This window comes from Heptranchias perlo, chromosome 15, assembly GCF_035084215.1.
Source record: "Heptranchias perlo isolate sHepPer1 chromosome 15, sHepPer1.hap1, whole genome shotgun sequence".
NCBI lineage: Eukaryota > Metazoa > Chordata > Chondrichthyes > Hexanchiformes > Hexanchidae > Heptranchias > Heptranchias perlo.
In genome coordinates, this window is record NC_090339.1 from 46,029,162 (window position 1) to 46,045,416 (window position 16,255).

General features: G+C 40.9%; 1 protein-coding gene across 1 annotated transcript in view; it reads left to right on the plus strand.

Moving 5' to 3' along the window:
- Positions 1-4,862: 4,862 nt before the first annotated feature.
- The window catches only part of LOC137333057 (copper-transporting ATPase 1-like), a 73,752-nt gene continuing 62,359 nt past the window's right edge, over positions 4,863-16,255 (plus strand). The window contains exons 1-2 of the mRNA XM_067997152.1: positions 4,863-5,107; positions 12,698-12,838. Of these exons, the coding sequence (XP_067853253.1) occupies positions 12,719-12,838 (120 nt within the window). The 5' untranslated portion in view covers positions 4,863-5,107; positions 12,698-12,718. The remainder of the gene's footprint in view (positions 5,108-12,697; positions 12,839-16,255) is intronic.

Consider the following 16,255-nt stretch of genomic DNA (forward strand, 5'->3'; position numbering starts at 1 on the left):
TGGGATTCCATGGAAGGTTACCGCATTTATAGTCAGAGAACAATACCTGGTGATTACAGATAATCTTTCCAACTGCCCGTTGTCAAGGCAATCAAAGTGTTCAGACAGAGTGATGTTACCTACCACCGAATATACAAACGGCCAGAACAAAAGACAGACAGAGAGAGAGAAACATCCGAAAGGAAGAAAAAGACAGAGAATGACCCATTGTATTAAAAACAGATGACTTTTTTTCACTGGTGGTTACGTGTAGCTTGACATGAACCCAAGATCCCGGTTGAGGCCGTCTTCATGGGTGCAGAACTTGGCTATCAATTTCTGTTCGACAATTTTGCGTTGTCGTGTGTCTCGAAGGCCGCCTTGGAGAACGCTTACCCGAAGATCGGTGGCTGAATGTCCTTGACTGCTGAAGTGTTCCCCGACTGGGAGGGAACCCTCCTGTCTGGCGATTGTTGCGCGGTGTCCGTTCATCCGTTGTCGCAGTGTCTGAGTAGTGGAGTTGTGGGGATGGCCTTAGCGAGGTGTTCGTCGTCATCGATGACATGTTTAGCCAAGTTCCGCACCCATGAGGACGGCCTCAACCGGGATCTTGGGTTCATGTCAAGCTACACGTAACCCCACCAGTGAAAAAAAGTTATCTGTTTTTAATACAACAGGTCATTCTCTCTTTTTCTTCCTTTCGGATGTTTTTCTCTCTCTCTCTGTCTGTCTTTTGTTCTGGCCGTTTGTATATTCGGTGGTCCTGTAGGTAACATCAATCTGTCTGAACACTTTGATTGCCTTGTCAACGGGCAGATGGAAAGATTATCTGTAATCACCAGGTATTGTTCTCTGACTATAAATGCGGTAACCTTCCATGGAATCCTACACTCGCTCACCTGACGAAGGAGAAAGCCTCCGAAAGCTTGTGATTTTCAAATAAAACAGTTGGACTATAACCTGGTGTTGTAAGATTCCTTACATTTGTCAACCCCAGTCCATCACCGGCATCTCCACATCATGGCTTCTATTCATGTGGGCACTGCATGAGGTGTCTGGAGGATATACTCCTGGGAGAGCAAGTAGTCGATTTGGCTAACAGGCCTGCTGTGAATTTTTTCCTGGGATGGTGTCAGGGACACAGCCTCTCTGCTTCTTGCAACCAGAATTACCAAAGAGAGAAAACGGATAAAGGGGCAGGGAGATTTTTGAAGACAGGTCTGTGAGACACAGTTCTTGGCTCAAATCTGGAAGCTAAAATACAAGAGATAACTTTTTGAAGTCTGAAGTAGCCTGAAGAAAAGATTATGCTAAAAACAAGTAAATCGGTCCATGAAGGGGACAGGGCACATGGTTTATTATTTTCTTCACATGTTTACGAGGAGAGAAGTAAGATTGAGCTAAGTAAGTGGAATTTGATTTGGTTGTTATTCTATGTTCACTTGCTATCTTTGAATAAAATAAAGCAGCTTAATGATTTGTATCTAGCCTCACGCCATCAATTGTTTTAGTCTGCCTTCAAAAAGACTGGAGAAGTGCAGGTGAGGGGACCTGCTGCAAAAGACATGCTGTCCAGTTTGGATCACGATAGGATCATATTTTTACACCCCTGGATTATGCTTTTGTACAGTTAGATAATGGGCAGTACTCCCCTAAATGGAAGATACTCAGACCACTGTACATACCACCGATAATGTCTAAAGGCAAATTCTAAACCAGTAACAAGAACCTTTAAATCATGCTCCCTCCTCAGATACAAAAATAATCAGACAGAACACTTTGATAACCCCACTGATAATAATAAACCTGGACTAGCATGTGTATTGTAACTCTAACATGTGGATATTCATACTGGCTCAAAGAGCTCCATGAAAACATAAATGCTTCCACAATTTTTGCCTCTACTACCCTACTTTGCAGTCCATTCTACATGTTAATCACTCTTTATATGAAGATCAGGGAAAGTTACATAGGAATATACAAATGTACAGGACTGGAAAAGACCAGTGTTGTCCATTTGGCTGACCCTAGGATTGATGGGTTTCAGGAGAACTCTGTCCATAGGTTAATGTTTATACCCGGATAGTGGAAGTCTTTTTTGACACCCAATGATAAAGAACTGAGAAAACACCATACGAGAAAGCACCGTATAATAAAAGCTCATTAATAGTCAATCAAGCCCATTTCCTTCAAAGACCCTACAAAATATGTGCTGTCGTGGATTTTGCCCAACCCACTCAAACTATGTGAAATTTCTCCCAAACACCAAAAGTAATTGACTGAATTCCAGGATATTAATGCAAACTTACAATCTAAACCAGGGGTAACCCAACTATTGCCCTGTGTCTGGATCTGGCTTATGAAGTCGGTCTATCTTATGCAGGTTTCTTGTTGCAGTCGTAGACAACTTTTTATACATGGCCTGCAGGTTTCATAATAAGCAATTGGTTGGCTCATGACGAGATTGGGTCCATTTAACACTTATTAGTTGCTTACCCCATACTGTCACACCAACACAGAAACCAGTATGTTCTGCAGAAAATCTGATCATCCATATCTGTGCTTATGCCTACGAACTTCAATATTGTTCTTAAACATATTTATCCAGTGCCTTTGTTTTTCAACATACCATTAACTGGTGGGAGCCTATTCTACACATTCATGCTGTCTGGAAAAAAAAATCTAACCCCTTTTCTTAGTTGAAGTTTGCTAATTTTGTAATTTCTAATTCAATATCTTGCTTACATCTGCATTATCATTGTCTCTCATTCTTTTAAAGAAATGGATCACATCTCCCTCAATCCACTTTTCTCCACTGAAAACAAATTCAATTTTGTAGGTCTTTTTTTTAAGTTTGAGCTCCAAGTCCCGGAATCATTCTTCTTTGAACTGCCTCCAATGTGTCAATATACCTTTGAAGGTGAGGTGCCAACAATGTTCTAAATGTAGCCTTCCCAGTGAGCTATACAAGGATAAAGTAGCCTGTTTAGACTTATCAAGTACCCTTGAGATGTAACCTCGTATCTGATTAGACTTTTTGAAAGCTGCTTCACATTTACTGCATTCTTTGTGAATGCTCGCTGATCCCATTATCAGATACAGCCTCGTGTGTATTCAGCACTTTACACTTGTTATTATTTTATATTCTAAGGACGTGTTGTATTCATGGGTCACTCTGAACAGAATGGGTAGGATCATTGACATAGTGACAGATAGGATTGATCTTGGCAGCAGGTCTGTACAAAACAGGTCTGTTTTTTGGTCTGTACTTTTATGTCCACATTTGTGCCATGCTCAACAGCTTAATTACCAAATCAAAAATTATGGGAGGGGATATAGAGAGCACTGTTCTGTGAATCTAAAAGAGTTGCTTGTATTTGTGCTTATACATTACACAAATTAACCCTTCCACCCAAAAATCTATTTGGGGAATTGAAAATTCCAACTAACCAGATCAGCCACAACCCTCAGCTCCAGCAAGTGCGAGAAGCTCATGGACTTTTTTGTCACTAAGGTTGAGACCGTCCATTCAGCTGTCTCTGCTGCTTCTCTCCTTTCCCCTTGCCCACCAAGCCAAACCGCTCCCTCAAGTTCCCCCTGAATTCACATCTCTCTCCAGTTTCTCTCCCATGCCCTCTTCAAGCTCATATTGTCCATGAGTCCACTTCCTCTTCCCTTCCCACTACACCACTAACCACCTATTTTTCCTTTCTGGCTCCCATGCTCGCTGACATTGCAATCAATTCCCTCTCTTCAGGTACTATCCCCTCCCTTTCAAAACTGTCATTATCACCCCATCCTTGCAAATTATCACTTCATCTCCAATCTCCCTTTCCTCTCCAAAGTCCTTGAAAGTGTTGTCATCTCTCAAATCCATACCCATCTTTCCCGCTACTCTCCATTTAAATCTCTCCAATCAGTTTTGTGCCCCTGCCACAGCACCAAATGTCTCTAACCAAAGAAACAAATGATATCCTCTGTAGCTGTGACCAAGGTGCATTATCTCTTCTCCTTCTCGTCCTCCTCAACCTCTCTGTAGCCTTTGATACGACTGATCACACCATCCTCTTCCAAGTTGTGTTGTTGATTTTCTTATGCTCTATAGCATACCTCCAGTGTTAGCTTTGATTTTGAGCATGACAGATGTTTACCCAAAGTAGTTCATTTTGTAAGTTTCCAACCCCCAACTTCTTTTACCTCCCAAGTGTCTCTGCCATATAAAGCTACACCACCTCCTTATGTGTCCATTCTATCTTTTCTAAACACTCTGTATCCCTGAATGTTATATTCATTTCCATCCTCTGGATTAAGCCATATTTCAGATTCCCACCAAATCATTGTTACCAAGTGCCCTGAACAGTCTCCAGTTCCGGCATCTTATTTCTAAAGCTTCGAGTGTTCATTTATAAACTTGTCATTGTTCAGAGGCATCAAATATAACATATATAAAAAGCAACAATCCCACACCATTGATTCTGCAGGGACTGGAGGGCATAGTGAACATTAAGTGTAAAATTTTTCTTTAATTTTATAAGTTTCCTTTGTTTTATGGTTTAGTTCTTTATTAGAGTGGCACTTTTGTTTGCTTTATGACTCTGGCACAACCCAGTGTCTCCTTCGGGTGATATCAGAAAGGCCACATCACTGATTGATTGATCTCTCTCCCTATCTCCCCAGTATAATACTCCATTCAATGGTACTCGTGCCCTAAGCCAATGACTTTACCCTTTTTGTGAAGAGCCCGCCAACACAACACGCCCCTCCCTCCTGCGCCACGTACCCTCTTTAACACGTACGATGTTACTACGCATGCGTGGACTGGATTCCGCTTCGTAAGCTCGTCCCACCGGAGAGCTGCGGTTGAATTGATCAGTTCCGGGTATCGGCAGTTATCATTGACGCTGTGTCGCGGGCACGCGGAAGGTGAGCTGTTGCCTTTCGGCTGAGGCCTAAAGTAAGGAGAAGTTGTGTGTGTTGTCGTGTAAATACAAAGTTTTATTTTTTTTTAATTGTTTTTTGTGTAAGAGAGACAACTCCTGGGAATCCTCCAAATAAACACAACTAGGAATCCTTCAAATAAACAACCGGTTCAAACGGAGCACAATGAAAACAAATACAGTATACTAATGTAAGTAAAGGAATTAAGTAAAATGAATTTTAGTATCAAAAATGTTCAATGCAAAAGTACATCAAACAAATTGTTAAGATGTAAGAAATAAAATAGAAATGTAAAGCTACTAAATAAAACTAGAAATCTTATGTAGGAATTGTGTGTGTGTATATATATATATAGTGTGTGTGTATATATATATATATATATATATCTTACAATACTAGTTTTCCCTTAACATTTAATTTAAAAATACTTTATAGTGGAAAAAATGATCTAGATTAAGTATTTTTAAATTTAAATGTTAAGGGAAAACTGGTATTGTAAGAGCTTATATGAAATTTTATTATTTAATACATAGTGATATTGTAACAACAACTTTTATTTATAACGCACCTGTAACAGAGGAAAACATTCCAAACTGTTTCACAGAAGTGTAATCAAACCAAAATCGATACTGAGCTAAAGAAGGGGTATTGGAAGAGCTCACTAAAAGCTTGGTCAAAGGGGTGAGTTTTCATGAGGGTCTTAAAGGAGGTGGAGAGGTTTAGGGAGGGAATTTCAGAGCTTACAGCCTAGACAGCTAAAGGTGGGGCGAAGGGAATGGGGAATGCCAAGAGGCCAGAGTTGAAGGAACGCGAGGTTCTCGGAGGGCTGTAAGGCTGGATGAGGTCACAGAGATATGGAGGGGCAAAGCCATGTGTGAATTTGAACATGAGGATGAGAATTTTAAATATGAGATATTGATGGCCCAGGAAGCAATGTAGATCAGCAAGCACAGGGGTGATAGGCAAGCAGAACTTGGTATGGGTTAGTATATGGACAGCAGAGTTTTAGATGAGCTCAAGTTTACGGAGGGTGGAGGATAGGGGGTGAGCAAGGGGAGGATTGGAATAGTCAAGTTGGGAGGTAACAAAAGCATGGATGAGGTTTCAATAGCAGATGGGTGGAGACGGCTATGTTAGAGGTAGAAATAACAATAACAACTTGCCTGTCTCTGCCCCTGGCTTATCCTCAGCTGATCTGCTAAAAACCTTCATCCTTGCCTTTGTTACCTCTAGACTCAACTATTCCAATGCTCTCCTGGCAGGCCTCCTACCTTGTACCCTCCGTAAACTTGAGCTCATCCAAAATTCTGCTGCCCGTATCCTAACTTGCACCAAGTCCCGTTCACCCATCAACCCTGTGCTCGCTGACCTACATTGGCTCCTGGTCTGGCACGCCTCGATTTTAAAATTGTCATCCTTGTTTTCAAATCCCTCCATGGCCTCGCCCCTCCCTGGCCTCGCCCCTCCCTATCTCTGTAACCTCCACCATTTCTGCAACTCTGGGATCTCTGCGCTCCACCAATTCTGGCCTCTTGCACATCCCTGATTTTCATCACTCGATCATTGGCAGCTGTGCCTTTAGCTGCCTTGGCCCTAAGCTCTGAACTTCCCTTCCTAAACCTCTTCCCCCTCTCTCCTCCTTTTGAGACGCTCCTTAAAACATACTATTTGACCAAGCTTTTGGTCACCTGTCCTAATTTCCTGATGTGGCTCATTGTCAAATTTTGTTTGGTAACACTCCTGTGAAGCGCCTTGGGACGTTTTACTCCATTAAAGGTGCTATATAAATGCACGTTGTTGTTTGTACGCTCCATGATACCAGCAACCTTCCCAACTGGCCGTTGTTCATAAATCTTGATAGTGATGATCCTTACACTATTTGATTGGGAGGAGCAGCATTGTTAAGACTGATCCTATCCACACTAGACCGCCAAATGAGAACACCTCTAACCGTGCAGCACTCCCTCAGTACTGCACTCAAGTGCTCGCCTAGATTAAGTGCCCAATCTTTGGAATTGGACTTGAATTTACATCCTACTGACTAAGAGACAAGAGGACGACCAAGTGCATCGAACTGACATAACAGCTTTGGGCATTTTGTTAGGGAATTAGACACATGGCTTTGTGGTGAGACTGTTTTATAGAACTCTGTTACAGTGAGAGCTTTTAATAATATAGTTGGTGTTGGGAAGGCATTTTCTTAAGAAACCGCACAGGTGGCTTTGTGGTGAAAATGTGTTTTATAGAGCTGCATTATAGTGAGAACCTATAGTGCGTCCTGGTGGGAAATAACTACTGTATGAGTTACATCAGGATGGAATCTAATTCAGGGGTTTAAATGATTTACATCTAATGATGTGTACTCAGGAGTGAATTACATGGTGGAATCTAATCGTTTTTTAAAAATTATATATACTAGTAGATCTCCCTTATTCTTCAGTGAGTTGGCGATTGGCTGTTTCGTGCTGTGTAACATATTATTACTTATTAGTGATTTGAATAAGTGAAAGTGTTTTTATTACAAAATATTATTGGTGTTAATATTTTTAGGATCAAATTATGTGATTATGCCATATTTTAGTGGTAATTATAAATTAATATCTTTAACGATTTCAGTTTCTCAACCTTTACTTCAGATGGTTTGTCCACCTTTTGGGGAGGGGGAAGATGAAGGAAGAAAACTTGAAGATGGACAAAGACTGAAATATGGATTTAGAGAAACTGAAATAGTTAAGGCTATTAATTTATAATGACCACAAAAATATGCAGCTTTATTGTACTGTGGGTTTTCATTCATATAATGTAATAATCTGCTGCATCATGGAGTAATCATCCTTTTAAGATACTCCTTAAAACCTACCACTTTGACCAAGCTATTGGCCACTTGTCCCAATATCTGTTTGTGGCTCAGTTAGATTATACTCCTGTGAAGTGCCTTGAGATGTTTTGCTATGTTAAAGGTGTTATATAAATGGTTGTTGTTGCTGCTGCGGCAGCTAGAGCATATCTGCCTTGAAGCTGATCAGATGCTTCAATTGTGCATCTCTGTTTGACTGCCTGTTGGACATGTTGGAGAGGTACGGTTAGAATCATTAAAATGGTTACAGCACGGAAGGAGGCCATTCAGCCCATCGACTCTCTGCAAGAGCAGTCGAGCTAGTCCCACCCGCCCACCCTATCCCTGTAGCCCTGCTGGAATCATTACATATGAACATATGAATTAAGAGCAGGAGGAGGCCATTCAGCCCCTCGAGCCTGCTCTACCATTTGATAAGATCGTGGCTGATCTGATTGTGACCGCAACTTTACTTTCCCGTCTACCTACTCTGACCTTTTGACTCCCTTGTTAATCAGGAATCTATCTAACTCAGCCTTAAAAATATTCAATGATCCTGCCTCCACCACTCTCTGGGGAAGGGAGTTCCACAGACTCACGACCCTCAGAGAAAAAAATTCTCCTCATCTCCATCTTAAATGGGAGACCCCTTATTTTTAAACTGTGGCCCCTAGTTCCAGTCTCTCCCACAAGGGGAAATAGTCCCCTCGGATCTTATATGTTTCAATAAGATCACCTCTCATTCTTCTAAACTCCAGTATATACAGGCCCAACTTGTCCAACCTTTCCTCAAAAGATAACCTCATCCCAGGAATCAGTCGAGTGAACCTTCTCTGAACCGCCTCCAAAGCAATGATGTCCTTTCTTAAATAAGATGACCAAAACTGCACACAGTATTCTAGATGTGGTCTCACCAATGCTCTGTACAACTGTAGCAAAACATCTCTACTTTTATATTCCATTCCCCTTGCAAAAATTCACAACATTCCATTTGCCTTCCTAATCACTTGCTGGACCTGCATACTAACTTTTTGTGATTTATGTACTAGGACACCCAGATCCCTCTGTACCTCAGAGTTCTGCAATCTCTCTCCATTTAAATAATAATATACTGCTTTTCTATTCCTCCTGTCAAAGTGGACAAGTTCACATTTTCCTCCATACTCCCATCTGCCAAATTTTTGCCTACTTAACCTATCTATATCCTTTTGCAGACTCCTTATGTCCTCGTCACAACTTACTTTGCTACCTACCTTTGTGTCATCAGCAAATTTAGCAACCATACATTCGGTCCCTTCATCCAAGTCATTGATATAGATTGTAAATAGTTGAGGCCCAAGCACTGATCCCTGTGGCACTCCACTTGTTACATCTTGCCAACCTGAAAATGACCCATTTATGCCTATTCTCTGTTTCCTGTTAGCTAACCAATCCTTTATCCATGCTAATATGTTACCCCCTACAGCATGAGCTCTTATTTTGTGTAGCAGCCTTTGATGCGGCACCTTGCCAAAAGCCTTCTGGAAATCCAAGTACACCACATCCACAGGCTCCCCTTTATCCATGTTGCTTGTTACTTCCTCAAAGAGCTCTAATAAATTAGTCAAACCCGATTTCCCTTTCACAAAGCCATGTTGACTCTGCCTGATTGCATTGAGATTTTCTAAGTGCCCTGCTATAACCTCCTTCACAATGGATTCTAGCATTTTCCCTATGACAGATTTTAAGCTAACTGGCCTGTAGTTTCCTGCTTTCTGTCTCCTTCCTTTCTTGAATAGAGGAGTTACATTTGCTATTTTCCAATCTGATGGGACCCTTCCAGAATCTAGGGAATTTTGGAAAATTAATACCAATGCATCTACTATCTCTGCAACCACTTCTTTTAAGACCCTAGGATAAAGTCTGTCAATCTAGTAAATCTCTTCTGCACCCTCTCTAAGGCCTTCACATCCTTCCTAAAATGCAGTGCCCAGAACTGAACACAATATTCCAGTTGTGGCTGAACCAGTGTTTTATAAAGGTTCATCATGACCTCCTTGCTTTTGTACTCTATGCCTCTATTTCTCAAGCCCAGGGCCCCGTGTGCATTTTTGACTGCTTTTTCAACTGCCCTGCCACCTTCAACGATTTGTGCACATATACCCCCAGATCTCTCTGTTCCTGCACCCCCTTTAGAATTGTACCCGTCAGTTTTTATTGCCTCTCCTCGTTCTTCCGACCGAAATGTATCACTTCGTACTTTCCTGCGTTAAATTTCATCTGCCACGTATCCGGCCATTCCACCAGCCTGTATATGTCCTCTGGAAGTCTATCACTATCCTCCTCACTGTTTACTACACTTCCAAGTTTTGTGTTATCTGCAAATTTTGAAATTTGCCCTGTACACCCAAGTCCAAGTCATTAATATATATCAAGAACAGCAATGGTCTTAGTACTGACCCCTGGGGAACACCACTGTATACCTCCCTCCAGTCTGAAAAACAACTGTTCACTACTCTCCCTTTCCTATTGCTTAGCCAATTTCGTATTCATGCTGCCACTGCCCCTTTTATTCCATGTTCTTCAATTTTGCTAACAAGCCTATTATGTGGCACTTTATCAAATGCCTTTTGGAAGTCCATATACACCACATCAAACGCATTGCCCTCATCAACCCTCTTTGTCACCTCATCAAAGAACTCAATCAAGTTGGTTAAACATGATTTGCTTTTAACAAATCTGCGTTGACTTTCCTTACTTAATCCACACTTGTCCAAGTGACTTAATTTTGTCCTGGATTATTGTTTCTAAAAGTTTCCCCACTACTGAGGTTGAACTGACTGATCTGTAGTTGCTGGGTTTATCCATACACCCTTTTTTGAACAAGGGTGTGACATTTGCAATTCTCCAGCCCTCTGGCATCACCCCCACATCTTAGGATAATAGGAAGATTATGGCTAGTACCTCCTGTAATTTCCTCTCTCGCTTCCCTCAGCAACCTAGGATGCATCCCATCTGAACAGGGTGACTTATCTACTTTTAAGTACAGCTAGCCTTTCTAGTACCTCCTGTTTATCAATATTTAGCCCATCCAGTATCTCAACTACCTCTTCATTTACTGTGACTTTGGCAGCATCTTCCTTGGTAAAGACAGATGCAAAGTACTCATGTAGTACCTCGGCCATGCCCTCTACCTCCATGCGTAGATCTCTTTTTTGGTTCCTAATCGGTCCCACCCCTCCTCTTACTGTCCGTTTACTGTTCATATGCCTATAGAAGACTTTTGGATTCCCTTTTATGTTAGTTGCCAGTCTATTCTCATACTCTCTCTTAGCTCCTTTTGTTTCCTTTTTGCTTCCCCTCTGAACACTCTATATTCAGCCTGGTTCTCAATTGTATTGTCAACTTGACATCTGTCATACACCCCTTTTTTCTGCTTCATCTTACTCTTCATCTCTTGTCATCCAGGGAGCTCTGGTTTTAGTTGCCCGACCTATCTCCTTCATGGGAATATATCTAGACTGTACCTGAACCATCTCCTCTTTAAAGGCTGCCCATTGTTCAATTACAGTTTTGCCTGCCAATCTTTGATTCCAATTTACCCAGGCCGGATCTGTTCTCATCCCATTGAAATTAGCCCTCCTCCAATTGAGTATTTTTACTTTAGAGTGTTCTTTTCCATAAACTTATTCTAAACTTATACTATGATCGCTGTTCCCTAAATGTTCCCTCACTGATACTTGCTCCATTTTGGCCAACCTCATTTCCCAGAACCAGATCCAGCAATGCCTCCTTCCTTGTTGGGCTGGAAATGTACTGGTCAAGAAAGTTCTCCTGAATCAAACTAACCTGTAATACTACAACTAGTCATGGAGCAACAGGCTTTCTAAGATAAACAGGAAACCAGTGGGGTTCCTGGGAGAAGGTCGAATGGATTATATGGTTTACCTCAAATGTCTGATAATGATCTACAAGGGATATCCGTGCAGAGAGGTAGTGACTGGGACAACATCGACCATAAGTGATTAATGTATAACTTTAGTGACTAGTGTAATAAACATAGGCAGAGGGATCAATTAACCATGGAATAGAGTGGATGTTTAGGTAAATAAGCTGTTAATAAATAGTTCTTGAAAGTTCCGAGAACAGATAGATGTGGAAGTCTTGTTTATGGAATGTACCTTTTGAACCAAGACTGTTTACATAAATAAGCTGTTCTTAAGAATCCAAGAACAGATAAATCATAGAATGGCCTCCTTCTGTGCTGTAACCATTCGGCCCATTGAGTCCATGCCAGCTCTCTGCAAGAGCAATCCAGCTAGTCCCACTCACCTGCCCTTTCTCCGTAGCCCTGCAAATCTTTTCCCTTCAAGTACTTATCCAATTTCCTTTTGAAAGCCACGATTGAATCTGCCTCCACCACCCCCTCAGGCAGTGCATTCCAAATCACAACCATTCGCTGTGTTTTTTTAAAAAAGTTTTTCCTCATGTCACCTTTGGTTCTTTTGCCAATCACCTTAAATCTATGTCCTCTGGTTCTTGACCCTTCTGCCAATGGGAACACTTTCTCTCTATCTACTCTGTCTAGGCCCTTCATGATTTTGAATACCTCTATCAAATCTCCTCTCAACTTTCTTTGCTCTAAGGAGAACAACCCCAGCTTCTCCAGTCTATCCACGTAACTGAAGTCCTTCATCCCTGGAACCATTCCAGTAATGTGCCTTTTGAAGTAGGCAAACTGAGGTGTAAAAGAGTGGATTTTTCTAGAGATAGTTGGGAGAGCTTGAAAGAAAGAGGAACCCAATGCTACTCCCGTATAGGGTATTGATTGATCCCCTGTACTGTATCTGAATAAAGTCTGTTCCATATACTGCACTATCAAGTGTTCTTATTCGAAAGGTATTGTTGTGAACCATGGAAGGAGGTTAACGCTGCCCATCTAACCCTGCTATTTACATTTTCCAGTGATGTGAAGACCAAAGAAGAATGGGCGGGAAAGGCGAAATGAATTACATCACCATATCAGTGGAGGGAATGACCTGCAACTCGTGTGTGCAGACCATTGAGCAACAGATTGGAAAATTACAAGGAGTCTGCAAAATAAAGGTGGATATTGTACAGTTTGTTGAATGTGAACTATTTGCTTCCCCCAGTATTTTGGAGGATGAGGGAAGAATCCATGCTGCAGTGTAACTTATTACTTAGTAAATTTGAATTGCCCTGGGATTTGAGCATTCTGGTGTATCAACAAACCAGGTCTGCCACTGAAGTTCTCTCAGTTTATGACCCCTGAGTTACCACTGCTTATTAATTTAATACACTGCACAGGGCACAGAAACTTCCATTTTGTATGATACCATTTGTTTGAGAACATCTGGAGTAGGAAACTGAAAGTTACAGGACACTGTTGAGTAAGCTGTATTGGCAAGAAACATTGGTTAGCTTAGACTTGTGTTGTTTCAGATGTCTTTGTAAGATCGTGAATGGACTGAACATTCTTCTTTTAAATTCCGGATGTTTGTTGAGTCGTCATGTAGTGATTCAGCACGTGATATTGTTGTTTCTCTGGAATCTATAATTGAAGATAAAATTAGTGAGCATTTGAAAATACATTGGTTAATCAAGAACAGCCTGTCATGTTTAACAAATTTCAAGAGTGTTTTTTTGAAGGAATAGTTGTTTAAATGAAGGGGATGCAGTGGATGTATATATGGATTTTCAGAAGATATTCGATAATGTATCTCATAAAAGTCTTGTTCAAAAAATTCAGGCATTTGGTGTAAGAGGAAGTGTAGCAGCATGGATGGAAAGCTGGCTGGCAATCAGGAAATGTGGAGAAGAATTAGAAGTGGTATATCCCAGGGATCAGTGTTGGGTCACTTTTGTTCCCTGTGTGTGTGTATATGTGTGATATGTATGTATGTATGTATGAAAAATAAATAATGATTTGGACTTGGGCTTCAGGAGAATGGTATTGAAATTTGATGATGGCATAATCACGAATTTGGCACACATTAGAAAGGTGTATGCAGGTTAGCAGGATGGACAGACAGGTGGAAGATGTAACTTAATGTGGATAAGTGTTGGGTAATACATTTTCGCACAGGAGCAAAAATGGAAAGATACTGGAGGGTGTAAATGAATAAGTGCAGGAGTTCAGATATATAATTACCTGAAAGTGTGATCGCAGGTAAGTAAAGCTGTAAAAAAAAAAGTGAACAGCGTTTTGGGTTTTATATTAAAAAAAAACATGCATTTATGTAGCACCTTTCATGACCTCAGGACGTCTCGAAGCTCTTCACAGCTAATAAAGTACTTTCTGAAGTGTAATCACTGTTGTAATGTTGGGAAATGCAGCGGCTTTCGTCAGAACTCCATGTTCTGAGTTCCATTTTCCAGAGTCCTGACCTGAAGTGTTAACTCTGTTTCTTTCTCCACAGATGCTGCCTCACTTGCTGAGCTTCTCCAGCATTTTCTGTTTTTATTTCAGATTCCCAGGATCCGCAGTATTTTGCTTTTGACTATTGCATCTAATAAGGGAAATTTAGAGGAAGGTACAGGGCTATGGGAAGAGAGTGAGGCAGTGGGATTAGTTTTGGATTGCTCTACCATAGATTTGGCACAGACATGATGGGCTGGATGACTTCCTTCTGTGCTGTAAACTTGTATGTTTCTAGGGATTTTTAAAAGTTCACTTTTAAATGCTGATTTCCCTTTCCATATTGGTGATTGTGTAGAATCTTACAACACCAAGATTCTTTACATTTGTCAACCCCAGTCCATCACCGGCATCTCCACACACATTGGTGATGTATGAGGTGTTTTCAGTGGTAACACCATTCTGTGGAAGATTACCGTGACTTGGCATTGATACATGAGTCGTCATTTTTTTGTGCCTATTTCTCTCTGACCTTCTGTAAGCCATGCAGCTCAAACGGCTTTGATTTGTATGTTGTTCTGAGCTTCGTGATTTAGATCAGATTTTACAGTAATACGTCACCATTTCTATTTATCTTTAGTTGGACACTATTTGGAGACTTTGGAAAGGCATTTCAAAGTCTTCAGATCTTTGAGAACAAAGGAAACTTCCTTGGTGACCTATGTACTGAGTGCAAAAGGTTACTGTTTCCAGAAAACAACATTTAACTATTGTTTTTGGTGGGAGAGGCATTCTGTATCCATGCCATTATAATCAGGCCGTTCAATACAAGGAGAAATTAAATTCATTAACCTTCATGTTATCTCAAAAGGCTGAGGAGATATAACTGAGGGCTGGCTGACTTTAGAATTTATAGCATGCTTTCTTTAAATACTGATTCCAAAAAAGATTGCTTCTGAGATTTTTAACACACGAAATTTGATATGAAGAAATGTGTTGACTTGTGCATTGGCCTTAAAGTTCTCAAGTAATCAACGGCAAATGACCTCTTAACTGCCGACGTTCCAGTCATTGTGCTTGAGAGCTTGCACTGAACGGTGTTTTTCAGGATTAAAAATTAACCAAAAACCCAATGAAGCCAGCAGTATCATGAACATAGTGGCACAAAGAAGATAACTTAAGTTTCACTCTTGTGGTTTTTCGTGTCATTTGAAACGACTTGTTTAGGTCACTGAAAAAGGAATTTGTGTATGCTGGAAATTTAAAATTAAAAACACACAATTCTGTAAATACACTGACCAGTGTCTGAAAGAAAGAGGGTTAATATTCCAGGTGTAACCCTTCATTAGAATTAGCCAAAAAAAGCCTCAAAAGTAGCCTTTGGTTGAAAAGATCACTGTTGTAATCATTCCAATGTGCTTTAAGCAGGCAAGCTCTGTCCTGATATTAATGTCGACCACTTTAAAAAGGTACGCCCTGCAGAAGCCACCAGCAGGATTACTGGAGATAGGTGAATCTTTCATTTAGCACTCACTGCTGTAGCAGAGCGGAGTAGGAGGTGGGGTTAGGAGCTATAGTTGGTGTCGGGTCATTGTTTTGGTTCTCTCGAATCTATGGCAGACCCGGTGACTAGAGTTACTAACAAATGGATGGGGGGAGGCTTTGAATAGCAGGTCAGCTGTACAGTGCACATCATACCAGCAGGAGGATTGTGCTCTGAAACAAAGATATACTGGCGACCCCAACCTCGCTTTATTATCTTTAACTTAGTATCTTTGAATAAGCAAGAATAACTTGCATAACTGGAATGGAGATACTCAAGGTTCCTTTTATAGTTCAAAAATTGTAATTATTTATTTGCAATAGATTAATGTACTGGATCTATTGAGGCACGTCAATGAGCATGTTAGAAAGTTTACATTTTGCCAGAAGATGCCAAGATGCTGAGCAGTAAGTCTGTTTCCCACCCCCCCCCCCCCCCCCCCCAAATAAGATTTGTTCCTTATGAAGTCCTGGGCATCTTCCCTTACTTAATAGTGTAGTCATCTGTTTAGGTGGTGGTCATTCCCATAAATATGTAAACAGCCCAAGCAGCTACTAGTTTAGTAAATAAACACTGTAGGAGGTGGAAAATAAAATCCAAC